The sequence below is a fragment of the Gopherus evgoodei genome, chromosome 2 (genome assembly GCF_007399415.2).
Source record: "Gopherus evgoodei ecotype Sinaloan lineage chromosome 2, rGopEvg1_v1.p, whole genome shotgun sequence".
Taxonomy (NCBI): Eukaryota; Metazoa; Chordata; order Testudines; family Testudinidae; genus Gopherus; species Gopherus evgoodei.
In genome coordinates this window covers 131,476,152-131,489,302 of record NC_044323.1, presented here as the reverse complement: position 1 = coordinate 131,489,302, position 13,151 = coordinate 131,476,152, and the positions used below count along the sequence as shown (strand labels likewise).

At 43.4% G+C, this 13,151-nt stretch overlaps 1 protein-coding gene across 4 annotated transcripts in view; it reads right to left on the bottom strand.

The window, feature by feature from the left end:
* The window catches only part of MARCHF6 (membrane associated ring-CH-type finger 6), a 124,960-nt gene that overhangs the window by 24,334 nt on the left and 87,475 nt on the right, over window positions 1-13,151 (bottom strand). For 2 of the 4 annotated variants that reach the window (XM_030551703.1, XM_030551702.1), the window contains exons 19-22: window positions 8,612-8,813; window positions 6,891-6,960; window positions 5,409-5,605; window positions 3,738-3,872 (exon numbers count right to left, since the gene is read on the bottom strand). In XM_030551703.1, the coding sequence (XP_030407563.1) occupies window positions 3,738-3,872; window positions 5,409-5,605; window positions 6,891-6,960; window positions 8,612-8,813 (604 nt within the window). The other 2 variants (XM_030551704.1, XM_030551705.1) reach the window with 2 other exon arrangements.

Sequence of the window (13,151 nt, the reverse complement as noted above, 5' to 3'; positions counted from 1 at the left end):
GGACAAGCTGCAGCGAAGCTGGAGCTAAGCAGTTCCGACACACCTTCACTGGCAACAAGAAGGAACTGAAGGTGGGGGGAGCGCGCAGCTCCCCTTATACTGCACCAGGCAGGTGCCACTCCAGGGTTTGCGGGGGGCGCTCCCCCCTACGGGTACTGCCAAGGGAAAAACTTCCAGCACTGGTGCACGAGGCAAGCACGCACACCTACTGTGGAATACACATGAGCAATCACTCGCAGAAGAATAAATCTTTACATTTTGTACAGGAAATTGCCATCCTGGCTGATTCTTTTGTACAAGCTCAGATGTCTAATGATTGCAAGACATAGAATGAGGAGCACAAACCTAGGGTAAAGTGACCCCAACCCAGGCAGGAAATAGTGAGGTTTGGGGCATAGGCACTCATCTCTCCAGAATCAGTCCTCTCCTAGAAATCCCCATCACAGACCTCTGGGACAGGAAAATGATCCAAGAAGGTGCTTCCAGTGTAATTCCACTAAGCACCTGAGAAATCAATGCCCTAAAATAAAAGAAACCAAGCCCAAACCTTTCCAGCCCAGATGAATGCAGCTGTTCTTAACACAGGACCTCAAGAGTTACCTGCAGCTCCTCTGATGTGTGGGGTTTGACCCTGTGGATGTAGACCTGGAATTTATTAAAGTTACCAAAGTGAATGGCAAAGAATTCATAGGGTAGAGACATACTTGTGCCCAGATCTCTCTGGTCAGGGAAAGCATGGTCCAAAGGACTGACCTGTTGCCTAGCCAGGAGGTAGAGCTTCTGGCACTAGAGAAACAATAATTCTCATGCCTCTGGCTTGAGTTCATTTGGAATGGGAAGGTTTAAAGAGTGACTTAGTAGTGGGGGTGCAAAATAGTATACGCATGGAAATGCTTGTGGGGAATATTTTGTATATGACTAAGGCTGTGAACATTGTAGCCCATAGTAAAAGGGAATATTATGCTAGGATTCCAGGAGGAAATTATAAAGATTCAGAAACTGCTAAGGGGAGAGGGGAAGGTCCCTCCAGCTCCACTGCAGCAGAAGAAATCAGTGTGTTTCCAGGTGCAGGAGGGACCAAGGCCAGCTCCTGTATGACAGAGGAAAGATACATGCCCTCAGGGGAGGAATCAACTGCTGTTATTGAAGAAGCTGTCAACGTTCTGCAGATGGAAAATGACAGACTGCACTCTAGAATGAATAAGGGAATATGTCTTAGAGGGAGCCCCAGTAAGGGAAAATAGGGAGAGGTTTTTCTGAAGAGCCAGAGGGAGAGCCAGTAAATGAACATGTACAAAGGTTCAGAAAAGAGTTAAAAGACATAGATATAGTTCAGACTAAACTCAGGGACAGTCAGTCCAAACAAAAAGCATGATATGACCAACATACTTTTAAACAATCTTTTGAAATAGAGGACACAGTATTAGTAATAAGCCCTGTGGAAAAAATGCACAATTCTTGGGAAGAACCTTTTGAGGTGATAAAAGAGGTGAAGGAAGTACATATGTTAAGAAGCCTCATGGTAATGCTGTCCCACACTGTACATGTGAACAAACATACAGCTTATCATAGCACGGAAGCCATGGTAAACATTGCTGGCTAGAAGGGGAAACTGAGACACACACTTGAATGCTAAAGTGACTCATCTTTGGAAGGCATCAATATTTGCAGTGAGTTCACGCTAGCTGAAAAGCCACTATGAACATAAGAACTGCCATACTGGGTCAGACCAAAGGTCCAGCTAACCCAGTATCCTGTCTGCCAACAGTGGCCAATGCCAGGTGCCCCTGAGGGAGTGAACCTAACACTGAAATGTAAGTACAAAATTTATGTTCAAGTGATCTCTCTCCTGCCATCCATCTCCACCCTCTGACCTCTACTCCAGGCCCACCCTCTACTCCGGGCTCCAGCCCAGGGACCCTAATAGTATCAGCTATGGTAGCTGACCTTTTAGAAACAGGACACGTACAATTCCCTGGTCTACTTCCCCACAGCAGCCCCCACTTCCTCAAGCTCCACTTCACCCTTACCTCAGGGCCTCCTTCCTTGTGCCTAATATAGTGTGTATTGCTCAGTCTCTCCAGCAATGCAACTTCCTCCCACAGCTCCTGACATCCCACCCACCTGACTACCTGGGAGGCTTTTAACTAGTTTCAGCCAGCCCCTGACTCGCTTCAGGTGTCCCAATCAACCTAGCATCCTCCCTACCTTCTGGAAAGCTCCTAATTGGTGCCAGGTGTCTTAATTGACCCAGAGCAGCTGACATTTACTTATCCTGGCACCAGGGATTTGTTTAACCTGAGGCTAATATATCTATCTCCCACTACTTTTCTATAGTCATCTGGCCTTGCCCTGTCACAACACCTAGTTATTGTAAGTAAATAAAAACTTGTTTGCATAGAAGTTAGAGATTCACCATCTCAGAATACTTTTTCTTACTTGGTAGATGCAGCTTTTATATGCTACCTTATAATGTGCTTAAAAGAACTTATTCGAAGTTCAGTTTGGGATGAAACAAACACCAAGTTATCACTAAGGCCTGGTCTACACTGGAGGGGGGGGGGGTGTCGATGTAAGATACGCAACTTCAGCTACAATATTCCCGCAGCTGAAGTCGAAGTATCCTATTCCAATTTACCTCCCGTCCTCACGGCGCGTGATCGACGTCCATGGCTCCCCCGCTGACTCCGCTCGCTCCGGTGGAGTTCCGGAGTCGACTGGGAGTGCGTTCGGGGATCGATATATCGCGTCTAGATGAGACGCGATATATTGATCCCTGATAAATCAATCGCTACCCGCTGATATGGCGGGTAGTCTGGACGTACCTTTACAGTCCACAGTAACTCCACATATTGTATCAACTCCTTAGAGGATCTTTTTGCCCTCTTTTCCTAGTCCATCTTAAAATTGCTAGTCGAATCCAATTAGCAAAGAAATTCAGATTTAACATGGATAATCTGGGACAACAGTTCCTCCTTATGTCACTTTACACAGGTAGGAGGTGAACAACCATTACTATTTTAAAGTACCTAGGCCAGGGGAATGGGCAACTTTAAGTTAGCATAAGGCCACAAAAATCCACTAAAACCTTTTAATGGGCCATTTTTTCTTAATGACTACATATTGTGTAACTCGGAAATGTTTGGTACAATACAGCATGTTAGTATACAATTCACTATGTATTAACAGTGGAAATCAGAAGTGTTCTTAAATATAAAAGCCCTTTACAGCATAACCTTTAAATAAAAAACTTTAAACACAAGTCTTTCACTAATCTCTTTTCCAGGGTGCAGAACAGCAGGGGATTAATACATGAAAACTTCAAAAAATAAACAACATCTTAAAGTTTTTTCTCTGCCTTTCCCAGTCTCTGCCTCTTCTCTGCTCCCTTATGGATACAGGTTCTCCCACATGGGTTGTACTTAAGTTATAGGTGTCAAAGATGGGAGATAAAACAGATCTTGTGAAAACCTGAACCTGTGATCCCAAAGAGTCAAGCAACCTCCTTCTGGTTTAACAGTGCTAGGAACCCCCATAAGCCACTAGTTGCCTTTTTTTCCCTTTTTTAACACTATACATGCACAGAAACTGAAAAATGCTTTAATACTTAATCAAACAAGAAACCATACCTCATACTGTATTTATAAAAGCCTTTAGAGAACCTCATATTCCAGTAAAAGCAAGGAAGTGTTGAAAAGTCTGAATTAAATTAAAAACAAAACCAGCAATTAACTGACCTGCCATGGGTAGAATAGAGGTGTCTGATCCAAAGGAACTCTCAGAGGAGCAACAATTACCAGTTCAAACAGAAGACCAAGCAGAAGTGGAACCACACCAGCTAGTAGCACAGCTACTATCAGTGTCTTCATTATCTAAAACACAAATAGTCTGATTTATAAACGATGCCAAGACAGCTAGTTCTTGTCAAACCTGCACCTCTCAATTTCTCGATGTTTAAAGCCTTTGTGTGTTTACTCTTTAAAGAGAAAAACAAAAAGGCAGAAAAACTTGATATTGAATTAGTATATATGCAAAATTAAGTTTTGTTAACTGTAAATTACAAGACACACCTGTAGTTACAAAATCTGCATTTTTAATCCTTTTTAGCCCAAAAAAAAAATTAACAGGATCCTCATCGATGTCCTCCTTTTTTTTTTAAACCACATACTCATATTTGACTGTCACAGGTATGGAAAGTACCCAATGACCAGTACTTAATCAGGAAGGATTCTTCCAATGTTTCCCCTCCTTCACAAAGTTATGGTCAAGATGTGAGTTTGTGTTATTTACATGTTATACAGTATTTGTTAAATTGATTAACAGATTCAACATACGTCTGTCCTTGAATTTTTTGCATATAATAAAAGCAAAGGCATCCTGATCTAATTAACGTTGTCAGTGCAGGCGTGCAGAGGACAGACCCAAGAATATAATTTGGTATTGATATTGGCAATTTCCTTTGGCAAAATAAAGAAACTACAAATGAAGTAAAGAATGTGCTGATCAGGGAGACAGTTATGCATGAAACATCTATTAAAGCTGCTTTGTCTATAAATATCCAGGAAGATGCAACCTTGAGTGGATCTTTCACAGGTTACTCCATTCCCCATGCATCTCTCAAATGTATCCATAAAGGGAAAAAATGTTACCATTCCAGAATTATATAAAGGTTGAGTATGGAAATTTTATAACTAAAACCAACTGAGACAGATGAGGGCTTGCCTTGATCATGATGAAAACTTCCCTCAGTGTTATACAGTCACTGCTAGCACAAGAACTATTATGAAAATTCTGTCTCATCGTAACTGGAGAGGAAGTTTTGTTTTTTTAATGTGTTCATTTCAACAATGCCACAAATTTGGTGATCTGAAAGAGTTTTCTGAAAATGTGCACCATGCAGGTACAGAACATATGCCTGTACAAAACAAATGGTTTCCTATAACTGACAATCATCTCCAGTCTTATTTTTGCCACTTCATTAATAACATTCAGTCTCTAAATAGGTGAACACTTCACAATTTTCATCTGTTACTATATATAGAAATAAACAACTGTAAACAAATATTTCTTGAGATCATGTGACACAGGTTTTCACCGGATAGTATCCTGTATTACGTTCACATTTAAATGAAATATAGTAGTTAAATAGTTAGTACTGTGGCACTCAAAGAACTGATTTGTTAACATTCTGTTGCAATACTGATTCCAACAGAACAGTGATTACTGTTCAAAAGTTCAAACACAGATTGAGTAGATTTAGGGGTAGGGGGCTGGCAATCAAAAAAGAAAACACAATACAAGGTGAGTTTGAGAGAAGGAGGAAGCAAGTATAAATCTCATTAACACTTAAAAAAGCAGAATATGCTGTTTGATAATATAGCAAAAGCTTTCTTCTATCAAGAACTTACCATGAGGGACCATTCTTTAACCTTCTGAAAAATCACTCTGCGACCTTGCGGCATCCATGCGACTAGAACTGTCACCGCCCGAATGGTTAGCCAGCAGACATAAAGACCACAAGCAGCTGTGTACAGTTCATGGATTTTGGCTGTTCCCGTCCAAAATGACATTAACCAACGGCCAGCAAATACTGGAAATGTAGAGACTGATAAACATACTAAGACTAAGTAGCAAGATTATTTTACCTATTAGTGATGGATGACAATAATTATATAGTAAATTTGCCTCAGTTTTAAACCCAATGTAAAATATGAGTTTTCAAAATCTTGTGCTGAGTTCACAAATATTGCAAATTTCAACTGGTTTGTTATCTCACATCCTAGACAAAAACAAAACATCCAGTTAGGATTCACAGATTTTAATTTCAAGGATAAGTATAAAAACAAAGCTGATGGTTCAATCTCAAAATTTATGGCATTCAGTTCAATCTGTGGCATTCAATCTAGCACAGGGTTTCTCAGACTGGGGTCTCCCGCTTGTGTAGGGAAAGCCCCTGGCAGGCCAGGCCAGTCTGTTTACCTGCCCCGTCCGCAGGTCCAGCTGATTGCGGCTCCCACTGGCTGTGGATCGCTGCTCCGGGCCAATGAGAGCCGCTGGAAGCGGCGTGGACCGAGGGACGGGGCAAGTAAACCATTGTATTCTGATCATCTGTTACATGAGGCCAAGATCAAAGGCTCAAGTTGTATAAAGGAAAGACTGAACTACTCATGGTTGTTCAGGTTCTGAATCTGAGAGTGTTATAAATTTATAACCACAGGAAAAGCTCAGCTGTGGGTTTTGAAAGACCAACACCTACCAGAGTCAGAGGCTGGAGTTGAGGTAACCTCTGGTAAGTTTTTTAGTATGCATGAAGGTTCTTTTATTATTTTAATGTTTTCTGTAATGCTTTCACCTTAAGAATAAACATGCTTGCTTAGAAAGAGCAGTGTGGTAACTTGTTATTGTAGCAATTACATTGTTTATAGCCTCTGGAGAGAAAAGAAAGCATAGACACTGGCCTTTTAGACCGTCTGGCTTGCCAGAGTTATCACACTGTATGCTAGGCTGGGAACTGTGCAACCTGGCTAGGAGGGAGACACACACAGGTCTTTGCCCAACAGGGGTAAAAACTGAAGAACTGGGAGCCTAAAGTGGGTTCCTTCTAGGGACCATGGAGGGGGAATATAGGTGCAGTTGCTCTGAACTGTGACAATAAGATGCTACAGTGGGCATCAGTCTCCCTTCCACTGTACTGACATTTGGATAAAGATACTGTTTTTGATTTATGAATCTGTCATTTTTAATTTAGAATATTAAGCTTTCAAAAAGTTTAAAAAACACATTCCCAACATTTTTCTGTGATTGCACAGTTTTAATTTTAAACCAACTACTGCCATAAATGTATGTATGGGGGTGTTTGTTTTAACACAGTATCATAGCATAAAACATACCTGGTAATGTAAGGCAGATAAGACTGGCAATCAGTAATGTTATACACATCAAAACAATCAACAGAAATATCTGAAAGATAAAATACAAAGGGAGACAGATAACAGAAAAACTGAAAGTTGCTTAACTAATTGTTATCAAAACAATAAAGAATCAAAATACGCATCCATTTAGAAATCAGTAGCCTAAATAGTAAATGCAACACATAAAATTTCTGTTCCAGTTATTTTAGTTCAGATAGGACAGCAGACAATCAAACTTGCTGACTCATTATTCACAGGATTCTGTTGTCCTCACAGACTCAGATATTTGGGTGTTTCCAGCTCCATTTGCTATACAACTCTGATTTATTTACCAACCAACCTGTATAAAAATGAGCAGAGGTACTATGGAAAAAACAGTATTTAATTATATCATCAAAATATTGTAGTGCTAATACACAAGGCAGCAGAACTTAAGATTCATAGCAATCTTTAGAATTTCTCATCTTTTGACACTTTCACTTTGATACTTTAATATTCTATGCCTTGGTTTGGGCATTTTGATGTTTTTCTTATTTTTAAAACAAAAATAAACAAAGTTCCATCTACTACAACAACCTGGGGGACAGGAGAAGAACACCATCCTACGCAGTGTTCTGGGAGGCAAGGACTCCTGTGCCTCCTTTGAAATGCATGTGTGTCACAGTTCCAGGGTTAATTGCACCTCTGCTTCCCTCTGTGGTCTGCTCCAAGACACCCCTTTAGGTCACTCTTGCGAAACTCAGAAGCTCTCCACAAGCTTATCTTCAGCTCTGCAGGAAAAAATCTCTGCTTCATACTATTGACCTGACAAGTTCTGGTACACTTGGCACCACTAAATGAAGCTGGTACAGTTTCAGCCCTCTCTAGTGGCAGCTCTGAACAGTTTAGACTCCTCTGATGGTTTATTCCCAGGTACATACATGACTTTTGCTTAAACTGGAATTTCAGCTACCATCGGACCAGCTAACTTAGATGACCTGTAGATTAGTCTACAAAGGCAAATTCATTGCATGCAAAAGTTCATACTAAAAATTAAAGTCAAGGTAAGTACATTTGTAAAAAATTCAATTTCTAAAATACACGCACCACACTTCCAGTGTCTAAAGCTGACAAAACAATCTCATCAAGGCTACCAGAGAGGAAGAAAATACATTGGCCAAGTAGCTGAGACACCACTTTTACAATTCCTTGGTACTAGTAAAGCTCCTTTTGATTATCTATTTGCCTTCTTAAAAAAAAAAAAATTTATATATCTCTCTCACACACCACACTCACTCTCTCTTCCTCCTATCTCTATAATTAAAAAAAACAAAACAACACTAGATAAACAAACCTGAGCATTCATATCTCATCATGGATCACAATGTGTATGGGATCTATAATAACTGGATGCAAGAGAGCTGGTTATTCATGTTTCAAACTGAAAAGGTTTTATTAAAGTCAGCTACATGACTATAAGACATTTGCTAACAAAATATACAGAGTCCAAGATACTAAGTAAAGTGGGGGCCTTAATTATTTAGCTTCTAAAAATGATGCTACCATCAAACCTTCCTTAAAAATATCCTATGTTTTTTAATTTGTTTATATTACTGTAGTTCCTAGGAATCCTAGTGATGGACCAGAACCCACTGTATTCTATGTTTGTACAGCACTTAGCAAAAAGATGGTTCTCTCTTTAAAGGATTCAATCTACCTACCCTGAGTGGGAATTTTAAAGGCCTACGATAAGGCTGGAAACCCACAGGTCCTCCTTGCTGAAGTATGGCTTGATGGGCTGCATGAAGACCTTCTCCCACAACTGGAATGGCATTGTTATTACGAGCATGCTGGTTATTAGGTTGCTGGTTTGCATTGTTCTCATTCTCTTCCTGGTCTCCAAGTAAGTAAGAATGGAGGTCTCTGTGGCAAAAAACATGAAATGATTGTGTAACTTCCTCTGGATTTGTAACATGAATGAAAAACTAGAGAACGTGTTCTACCCATTGTTTTTTAAATGAAAGTTAGAACATACAAAGCTTGGAAGAAAAACAATTTGGGTACAGGTTAAAAAACAGTGGCAGCACAGCTGCAATCTAAACGCACTGAATCATTCATCTATTTAAAAACAATATTGGTTACAAAAATGTCATGAACAGAAGAGGTAAACTCTGTCAAAATCTCTGCTAGTGTAAACAGGCACAGCTCCACTGATGTAAGAGCTCTCACTTTTACTGCTATTGTGAGATTAATCCAGCCATGTAAGGAACTAACAGGACAACAACATATTAACTCACACTGTGAAAAGTATCTTCAGTGTAATAAGAAGATATATATACATACAGAGAACATGAAAAGGTGGAAGTTGCCATACCAACTCTAAGAGGCCAATTAATTAAGATGAACTATTATTAGGAGGAGGAAAAAAAACTTTTGTAGTGTCAAGATGGCCCATTTCAGACAGTTGACAAAAAGTTGTGAGAATGTTGAGAATCATTAAGAAAGGGATATATAAGAAGACAGAAAATATCATATTGCCCCTATATAAATCATTTTTTCTTCTTCGAGTGCTTGCTCATATCAATTCCAGTTAGGTGACTTCCAAGCCTTACCTGCTCGCCAGAAGACAGTGCAATACGACTGCTAGCCATCGTCATCTCCCATTTATGTCCAGGCGCCCTCGGCCGACCTCACCGAGGCCAGCCAGGAGCACACGTATCTGCCCAGGCACCCCTGACCGACCTCACCGAGGTTGGCCAAAAGAGCACTCAGGAGATGACGACAATGACTACCAGTCGTAATGTACCATCTGCTGCCAAAAGGCAATGAGCTGCTGCTGTGTAGCAATGCAGTACCACGTCTGCCAACACCCAGGAGACATACGGTGATGGTGAGCTGAGTGGGCTCCATGCTTGCCATGGTATGTCGTCTGCATGAGTAACCCAGGAAAAAAGGTGAGAAACGATTTATTGCCATTGCTTTCACACAGGAGGGAAGGCCTGACAACATTTACCCAGAACCACCCGCAACAATGTTTTTGCCCCATTAGCCATTGGGAGCTCAACCCAGAAGTCCAATGCGCAGCGGAGACTGCGGGAACTGTGGGATAGCTACCCACAGTGCAATGCTCCGGAAGTTGACGCTAGCCTTGGTACTGTGGATGCACTCTGCTGACTTAATGGTCTTAATGATCTTAAGTGGGGACACACACAATCAACTGTATAAAATCGATTTCTAAAAAATCGAAATCTATAAATTCGACCTAATTTCATAGTGTAGACATACCCTAAGCCATAATAAGTCCGGACACACTGTGATCCAGGAGAAGATCTGCTGGGAAGAGACTGGCAAACCCTTCATCCGCTCTGCTATTGCAATGAACAACTGGGTTGTTTTTCGGAACGGCTTTGTGCGATCGATATAGAAGGCGAGCATCATCCTAACATCCAGCAAGTGCAGCTGTTGTTCTTGAGGGCTGTTGTGCGGCTTTGGATAGAAGACTGTCAGGAAGATGTCCTCGCTAATATGGAAGTGGGACACCACCTTGGGAAGGAAAGCTGGATGAGGTCTAAGTTGTACCTTGTCCTTATGAAAGATAGTGTATGGAGGCTCAGAGGTGAGGGCCCGTAGTTCAGACACATGTCACGCTGAGGTGATAGCCACCAGAAAAGCTACCTTCCAAGAGAGGTAGAGGAGTGAACAAGAAGCTAAAGGCTCATCCATGAGGTGTGAGAGAACTAGGTTAAGGTCCCAGACTGGGATGGGGGGCTTCATCGGGGATGTATCTTCTCCAGTCTGAACGCTCAGAATCGCCTGGGTGAAAGGCCGAGATGGCCACAAGGTGGACCCTGAGAGAACCAAAACACCAGATGCCAGTCTTTCAGGTACAGAAGATAGTCCAGGATACAAGCGATGGGAGCCTGGAGCGGGAGCACCTGCCTTTGGGTGCACTAGCTGGAGAACCTCTTCCATTTTGCCCTGTATGTGGCCCTAGTAGATGGCTTGCAGCACTCCAGAAGTACCTGCCTCACTGGATCCGAACAGGCAAGTTTTGCCTGGTTCAGCCACGGATTCTCCAGGCCATGAGGTGGAGAGACTGAAGGTCTGGGTGAAGGAGGCAACCGTGGTCCTGTGTAATGAGGTCAGGAGTGAAAGATGTCAATCCAGGCACTGGCACGGTTAAGTCCATGAGGGTGGGGTACCAGCACTAGCAAGGCTAAGCTGGGACCACCAAAATGATCTCCCCCTTGTCCCTGCGGACTTTGAGAAGCACCTTGTGGACGAGCTGGAATGGCGGGAAGTCGTATAGCAGCTGACCGGGCCATGGAATCATAAACACATCTGTGATCGAGCCTGCTCCTGAAAGAGCAGAAGGTTGGGCACTTGCTGTTGGCCCATGTGGCAAACAGGTCGATTTGGGAAAACCCCCAACTGCAGAAGATGGCGTGGATGATGTCCAGGTGAACTGACCACTCGTGCATGAGGAAATGTCTGCTCAGACTGTCTGCCAGCATGTTCTGAACACCTGGCAGGTATGAGGCCTGGAGGACGGAGTGGGCTAGACAAAATTCTCACAGTAGGAGGGCTTCCTGACGGAGAGGAGATGAGTGGGCTCTGCCTTGCCTGTTCATATAAAACATGGCTGTGGTGTTGTCCACCAATACCGCTATGCAGTGGCCCTGCAAGAGAGTCAGAAAAGCTTAGCAGGCGAGGCAGATTGCCCTGAGTTCTTTGATGTTGATATGTAGAGCCAGTTCCTCTACTTGCCACAAGCCCTGAGTTGTCAGGCTTCCGAGATGCACTCCTCAGTCCAATGTGGATGCGTCTGTGACCAAAGTCAAGGTGGGTTGGGGTGGGTGGAAAGGACACGCGGAGGATCCAGCCACTACCATAGGGAATCGAAAGTGTGCCGAGGGATGTTCAGCACCATGTCCAGACTGTCATTGCCCAGGCGATACACAGACAAAAGCTACACTTGCAAGGGCCTGAGTCGTAACCTGGCATGTTAAATCACGTAAGTGCAGAATGCATATGGCCTAGCAGCTGAGACACTGCCTCGCCGTGGTGGTGGGGGGACACTGCAAATGTTGCTGATTATCTGCGAGAGGGCAAGAATGCTCTCACTTGAGTTGCATCCAGAACAGCTCCGATGAACTCTATCCTTTGAGCTGATTTGTTGACATTGAGAATGATACCTAATCGTTAGAAAGTGTCTCTGACTATCTGTACCTGCGATTCCAGGAGCAGCCCCAAAGGAGTTGATTGGCGATCCTGAGAGAGAGACCCCCCCACCGTTGAATAAATTCTCCTTCCAAACAAATCAAGCCGTTTAGTCTCTCTTGATTTGGGTGCGAGGGCCTGCTGATCTTTCCTCTCTTTTTCATTCACTGCCTCCACCATGAGAGAGCATGGGGGTGGGTGGGTGAAGAGATACTCATATCCCTTAGTGGGAACAAAGTATTTATGTTCAGCCCCCTTGGCTGTAGGAGGAATGGAGGCACATGTTTACCAAATAGTTTTAGTGTTGGATTGAATAGTTTGTATAATGGGTAAGGCCACCCTAAAGGTACCCTCTGGTTCTAGGATATCATACCATAGGGTCCTCCTATCGACCACTTCCTCCACCTGGAGGTTCACATTTAGGGCTACTCATCGGAGGAGTTCCTGCAGGGCCCTGTAATCCATGGGTGGTGGCCCAGACGTTGAAGTGCCTGCCACCGCCTCATCAGGGGACGATGAGGAAGAAGCTATCGGCAGGACCAGTTCCACGGTGGTCTCTTGATCCTTGGGGACCGGATCCTCACGAGCATCAGGTGTAGCCTCCACAGGCAGATATGGGATTGGGTCCAGGTTTTATGGAGAGTCCTGGGGCAGGCGGCTGAGAACTGCCTCTGGGAGGCGAGATGCCGAACGGGAACGCGGTGGGACGAAAGGAGAGGCACCCTGGGCCTGATGGTATGCCCAAGGGGTCCAGAATTGCCACTAAGGCTGCCTTTGGGGCACTGAAGAGTCCTGCCTTAGGCTCACTGGCCCTGATCTGGGTGCCTCAGATGCCCCCAATGCCCTGCCTGAGTGCAGGCAGAGCAATCTTGAGTGGGATAGCCAAGGGGGAGCGGTGTGAGACTGCACTGGAGGCATCCTCCTCTGATGGACCGAATGCATGCTGTGAAGCATAGCCTCAATGTCAATTGGTGCTGAGTGGTAACGCTCCAGGGAGCGATGGCGGGATGTGGAGCGGTGCCGTGAAGTAGAGCGGTGCTG